The sequence below is a fragment of the Eurypyga helias genome, unplaced genomic scaffold, assembly GCF_000690775.1.
Source record: "Eurypyga helias isolate BGI_N326 unplaced genomic scaffold, ASM69077v1 scaffold17386, whole genome shotgun sequence".
NCBI classification, from domain to species: Eukaryota; Metazoa; Chordata; class Aves; order Eurypygiformes; family Eurypygidae; genus Eurypyga; species Eurypyga helias.
This window is the reverse complement of record NW_010258982.1, coordinates 17594-24408: the sequence shown is the minus strand read 5'-3', so window position 1 is coordinate 24408 and position 6815 is coordinate 17594. Positions and strand designations below refer to the sequence as shown.

Sequence of the window (6815 nt, the reverse complement as noted above, 5' to 3'; positions counted from 1 at the left end):
ACCGTCTCAGATGAAAGAGGCACCCAGCTGTGTGCCTGGCCCTTTGATGCCATCAGTTGGGGAGAGTTTCTTGGATAGAAAAACATGACTCTGATGTGTTCATGCATGACCCCTCCTGTTTCAGCAGCCTCTGTCCTGATCAGTATGTACTGAGGGAAATTTGAGTGTCTTCTGTCAAAGCATGGTGATTTAACGAGCCTTCTCCTGTGTGCGTCTTCTGAAAACCAGCCATCATCCTGCATCATCACCTTGCATTCATCTTACGGATTTTATTTTTTTAGTACATGGCTTAATCTACTTGTACATCCAGAGATAGATCATCAGTGTCTCAGTTCTGTTGAACCCACAGCAGCTGTTGCTTTTACCTTATCAGATGCACAGTATCTGATAATCAGATTTGATACAACACATTATTTTTTGCTCATTCCCTTTACTGGGAACAACCTGCATCCCAGGATATTAAGCTTTTACCAAAGACTGTGGGGAAGCCATGGAGTGAGCAGAAGCCTGAATCTTTTTGCGAAGCAATTAACACTTTAATTCAGTCTGGCCCTCGTTTCTCAGATTTGGCTATCTGAGCCTCAAAGGCCCAAGTTTTGTTCCTCACATGGCAGGAACTGTCAGAGGAGTGAGAGTCACAGCGTTGAACCCAGTGATGGTGTGGCTGCCTTGAATCCCTTCAAAAGGGAACCACAGGCTGAACCACTTCAATAAGCTCTCCACCTTGCAGTTTACAGTAAATTATTAATGCAGTAACTTCCAGTGTTGGACAGATGCTTTCTTTTTAATTTTTTTTTATTTTTAAGAAAAGATTTACAAGTGATTCTCATTCAAAAAAAAGTTAAATTATAAATGTCTGAAAATCACCTTGCAAGCCCAGTAAGGATAGTCTTTGGGAGGGGTTTAGCTGCTCTCTTACTAGGAACTGGACTGTGTTCTGAAAAGAGGTATGTCTAAACTTATTTACCATCACTTTCTTCCAGGAGGAGAGCAGTAGGTGAGAGGCAATGGAGGTGAGGGTAGTCCACTGCCTCCTCCTTTGGGCTCTGCACTTCATCCCGGCAGTGCCACGCAATGCTCTCAGGGTAAGTTTCACTAGACCAGGTTGCTCAAAGCCTCATCCAGCCTGGCCTTGAACACTTCCAGGGATGGGGCATCCACAGCTTCTCTGGGCAACCTGCTCCAGTGCCTCACCACCCTCTCCAGTAAGAACTTCTTTCCTGATATCCAGTCTAAATCTACCTTCTTTCAATTGTAAAGCCATTACCCTTGTCCTGTCTCTACAGGAGAAAGTACTTTGAAGTATTTAATGCCTTCAGTATGCCAAGCAACCTCCAGCACAACTCTTGGAGTGTTAAAAATCTGGTATTCAGCCTGCCCTACCCAGCAGTAACAGTGTGATTTCTAGGGCATTGCGTAGCCAAGCTTTGCTGCCAAACTGACAGGGTTTGGCTGGTTGTAGGTGATAGACCGTTTGACCGAGCAGCAATGGAAGCTCTTCTAGATCGCGCCTGACTGTATGACACACAGTCCCAGCAATGGTCCTGCCTGCAGGAGCCTGGTATTCCTGCCTCAGGGTCGCTTCCCAGTCAGGAGAGGAACAAAGCAGCAAGACTCCAGCTTTATCTTATGGCAGAAATTACACAGATTGCATATTCTCATCAACATGAAAATACTAGAAAGCTTAAGTCTATTACAGGCTTTTAGACAGAGTAATAACTGCTGGAGGCATGTGTGGTCCTGTCCACTAGCTCAGTATGTCACTAACAGAATGGTGCAACTGAAGACAATACAGAGTAATAACTGTTACTTGAGTGTCCTCAATTGGTCTGTACAAGGAAGGGGCCATGAGCTCTGCATTCTGGACCTTGGAAAGACTTCTGGACCTCAAAAGGACTATTTTGCTCTTGAAATCACCTTTCCAGTTTGTGCCAAGGAGTCATCTTTTAATTATTTATTTTAACATTCAATCTACATTCAACTTTTCCTTATTTTTCAGGTCCTCAGTAAGGAAGCAAAGACGCGTAACCAGCAAGGTACAGTGAATAGCTATTTGTCTTTAATTCTTTGAGAGTTGTTACCAGTACTTTACCCCTGATATCTCTTGGACCATGGCACGCTGTCTTACACCTTATATCAACATCTGCCTGGCTTGTTTTGCAGATTGGTGTGTAAATCTCATTCCATGCAAAGATAACGGAGCTATTTGTGTTCAGCCTTGTTCTCCCTCCTTCCACGGGGAGACAAGCTTTGTCTGCGAAGACAGAAAGTGGCAAATGTTTGCAGATGCCTGTGCGAGTCTGGATGTTCAGTCCCTCTTTCAGGTGAGGTACCTGTTATGCATCTACTTTGGCATATGCTCATCATTTCTTGCAAAGACAAATGGGAGAAAATTTGATCCTGAAACACAGGTTATGTTGGTAACAGGCTTTGATTTCATCTTAAATCAAGTGATGGGAAGTTAATTTGGGGAATTCCTGTGTGCAAACATAATTCAGAAATGAAATGGTCTTGTTCACTTGGTCTATGTTCTTTGCCTGGATCTAAACCAAGACAGTGAACCTGAGAAAAGTGCAGCGTGATTATCTGTAATGAACAGGTGATTCATCATAAATTCTCCTCAACTTCAAAGTAAAGCACTCTTTTCAAGTCACGTGAAGAGTAAGGCATTGCATTTAGTTCTTGCCCCTTCCTTTGTGTGTGTTGTACAAACAAGACATGTCAGGTGAGCTTTGGTCCCTGGTTTCAGACCATATAACACATTCATTTCACACCCCCGCACTGTACATCTTGCCTGGTTGTAGCTGTAGCTTTGTCTTCGTTCTGTTCATTAATTTTCTTGGATCTATTTTCCTCTCTCCAGAGGATTTATGAACATGAACTCGTTCCAAGCTCTGGAGGACATGTTGGTGTTGCTGGAGGACACCTTCCTTTTCTAGGGGAAGGAAAGCCAGTGCATGGGAAGCCTGGAGATGGAGCAAAATATTTTGGTCCTGATAACCATGGGAATAGTAACTGCCAAGCTGATTTTTCATGCATCATCCCAGATATCCTGTCTTCGCCAGCCATTCCAGGAAACATTGCTGATATAGTGGAATTGCTAAAGAAGATTTCCTTGCTGTTATCAGAGAATGTCAGTAGAGGAAAAATGCAGGTATTTACTTTCATGGGCTTTGAGAGGTGTGTCTGAGCTTGCCAGAGCATCCATACAGTGTTTTGTCCTTATAGCCCCTACCCAATGAGGTGGTGGCTGCAAGTCATTGGAGATCACCTGGAAAGAGTTTCCAGAGAGGGCCATGTTGTGTTCTCGGAGAAACTGTTTGACCTCTTTGGGTGTGGTGAAAATACTCTGTGGAATTTACTTTATTTAAAAGCAAAAGTTTTCAGGAACGGCTTTTATAGACATGGGAGAGCAGTACAAGGAAGAATCAATTTTTCCAGTGTGATGCCATAGGGAAGTCAGTCTTGGAGATGCTGACCTGCTGCTGTGTTGTCATGTGTTGCACAATGGAAGCTGAAATCTTTCCCCGATGAACTCAGAAATCAGAGATGTGGGGAAAGAAATGTAGGGAGGGTGATGCAAGCAGACCTGCATATAGGTCAGTGTCTGGAATAGAAATTAGTTGTCCTGATTTTTGCCTTATATTTGCTTCTCCAAGCACATTTTCAGCTATGATATGAAGAGGATGGGATAGTTCCGGTAGTGACCATGTGAATGAGATGTTTTTGGTTTGACTAGGATGTATCATGGGATCACTGATCACTGTTTATTGTCAAAGAAGAGTATTCCCTTAATAAGAATCACTCATTAATTAAATGAGCTTTTGCAGAGTCTCTGACAGTGGATTAATAGTTGGTTTCTTTTAATGTAAAAAAACCCTAACCAAACAAAAAACCAAACAAACAAAAACTCCAAAAAAACCCCAAAACTCATTTTTTCTTGATTTGTTTCAGAGTTACAGCAGGATAGCAAACCATATTCTGAACAGCTCCATCATTTCCAACTGGGCTTTTGTAAGGGACAGAAATGCCAGTTCGATATTGCTGGACTCAGTGAATTTATTTGCTGGGAAACTTCTTCTAAGCAATGGGTCGGAAAGCATAGAGGAACACTTCATCTCTACAAAAGGCTACAGCATACATAAAAATACTTCAAGGAAGAGCTTTGATTTTTCTATGGAGTTCAGTAACATAGGCAATATCACTGGGCATGTGGTCATTCCAGAAGAAGAGCTCATGAAGTTACCCAAGACTTCCAAAGCCATCAGCATTGCCTTTCCAACACTTGGAGCCATTATAGAAACCAGCCGGTTGGACCCTGGTTTTGTGAACGGAATGGTGTTATCTGTCTCTCTGCCGGAAGAGCTCCAGCACATTTTGCTCACCTTTGAAAAGGTGAATAAACTGGAGAACGTCAAGGCTCAGTGTGTTGGGTGGCACTCTGCTGAAAGGAGATGGGATAAGAGGGCGTGCACGATGAAGTCGGACAACATCAGCAGTGCTGTTTGCACCTGCAGGCATCACCGTCGGACGTTCAAATCCTTCTCCATTTTGATGTCCCCCACCACTCTGCGAAGCGCGGTGCTGGATTACATTACGCGTGTAGGATTAGGTCTTTCCATTTTCAGCTTGTTTCTCTGCCTTACCATCGAGGCTGTTGTCTGGCATCATGTTACAAAAACGGAAATAACCTACATGCGCCATTTTTGTTTGGTCAACATTGCTACATCGCTTCTTATTGCTGATGTTTTGTTCATCTTGGCAGATGTTCTGCACAATACAGCCCTAAACTACCAGTTGTGTGTAGCAGCCACTTTTTTCCTTCACTTTTTCTATCTTGCCTTGTTTTTTTGGATGTTCACCCTGGGCCTCTTGATTCTCTATGGATTACTACTAGTTTTTTTTAAGATAACAAGATCTGTATTCGTAGCTGCAGCATTCTCTATTGGATATGGATGTCCCCTGGTCATATCTGTCCTCACTGTTGCTATTACTGAACCAAAAAATGGATATTTAAGGAGCGGAGCCTGTTGGCTCAATTGGTATGAGACGAAAGCCCTCTTGGCCTTTGTTGTACCTGCTCTGAGCATCATTGTTGTCAATGTGGTGGTGGTAGTGGTGGTTGTGGCGAAGACTGGGAGATCTTCCATTGGAGAAGGCTGTAAGTCACAAGATTTGAGGAACATGATCCGAATCAGCAAAAATGTTGCCCTCCTGACACCTCTTCTGGGTCTCACATGGGGGTTTGGATTAGCAACGATTATCGACAGTCGCTCTCTGGCATTCCACGTGACATTCGCGCTACTGAATGCCTTCCAGGTAAACTCAGCGAGACTGGGAATAGCGTGTGCTCAGGCTTTGAGCTTGGGAAAAAGTAGCAGACCTACATGGGGTGGGCAGCTTGAGCTGTGCATGGTAAACAGAATCTAAACTTTCCTTTTAGCTTAAATATTTGACACAGTCATGCACTAGATATCCTGCATCGGCGTAGATGCAGGCAGATAATGGAACAAACTAGTTGGTGTGAAGCGTGACGAAGAATTAAGGTGATGAATTTGTTAAACATAAAATACGCTGGCTAATGCCCAGCAGTTGCAAAGATGTCTCATCCTTATCACTTAACAAATACACAGAAAACTCTCATTTGCAATTGAAGATGGTTTTGTTTAACTCATCAGTACAGACATCCAACGTTACCTGACATACTGCTGTATACCCTGTCTGCCTTAGCCCTTCTTGGCTACTGTTGCTATCAAGTGGGTTGAGAAAGTCCTGGTATGTAACCCATCAGTCCTGTTCGTCATGAGAATTAGCATGGGTTATATATCCATTCTCAACATTCCCAGAGATCCTGTGTGACCTGGGTGGATAAACTCATTTTGCGCATTGCTGTTACCTGAGTCATAGGTGATGAGATCTCTTGCACTGACAAAAGCAGTATTTTATTTATCTGTAAGGAAATGACATCTAGAAGCTTTTAAGAAACATCATGTGGTTATGCTGGTTTTGTTAACTACTTACCATTTTTTAGGGATTCTTCATCCTGTTGTTTGGAACACTTCTGGACAGAAAGGTACTTGGGTCACTTCAGCACTTATTCTGGATTATATGAACATTTTCTACACTTGAACTGTTCCCTTTTAACTTTTTTTTTTCTTTTAAATCTACAGACAAGAGAAGCTTTAAGGATGAACTGTCTTTCATCAAAGCGGAAGTGTAGTCTAGCAAAGGTAAAGATTTCCTGCCTGCCCCTTTGTAGCTTAATTTAAAATTTATACTAATTTACACACCACCTTATTTGTACATGGAGAGAATGGAGCTATGCACTAAATCTTAGCTGGTTTAACGTTTCTCTAAAGCAAGTGCTTGCTGCAGGAAATACCTGTATCTCAAAAATATGTTGAGGTTATCAACCTTCTAATCTAATCTGTTCACCTGTAGATATCAAAGCCCTTTAGACAGAGAATGCCTATGAATTTTTACCTATCTGTAAACTAGTTTTACTTTAAGGTTACTGACTAAGTGAAGGACAGAATTAAGAGTCAAAAATCCCAATGTAATGACCTGTTTACTGTCTTCACGAAATACGGATCTGTATGACAGCAGTGCTGCTCTAGGATGTTGGAGGGTTGTTCTACTTCCAGCTGAAAGTCAGCTCAGGATAGAAACCACTCAGAGCCCAACCAGTATGTTTGGGGCTAATCAATGTTGTGTACTCATAGGAGCTTGAGGCTTTTTAAATATCGAGGCAATTCATTAAACTGAAATGTTTAATCCTTAAGGAAACAGCTGTGTTTCAGCAGCTTTCTGGGAAA

The 6815-nt window shown here is 42.4% G+C and overlaps 1 protein-coding gene across 1 annotated transcript; it reads left to right on the top strand.

Moving 5' to 3' along the window:
- Positions 1-1007: 1007 nt before the first annotated feature.
- On the top strand, positions 1008-6230 carry LOC104511804 (probable G-protein coupled receptor 115; the record flags this gene model as incomplete). The annotated part of the gene is made up of 7 exons (XM_010154553.1): positions 1008-1085; positions 2000-2036; positions 2164-2324; positions 2864-3154; positions 3955-5319; positions 6032-6073; positions 6171-6230. Coding segments are annotated over exons 1-7 (2034 nt in total), but the record flags the coding sequence as incomplete, so codon positions are not given.
- Positions 6231-6815: the final 585 nt, after the last annotated feature.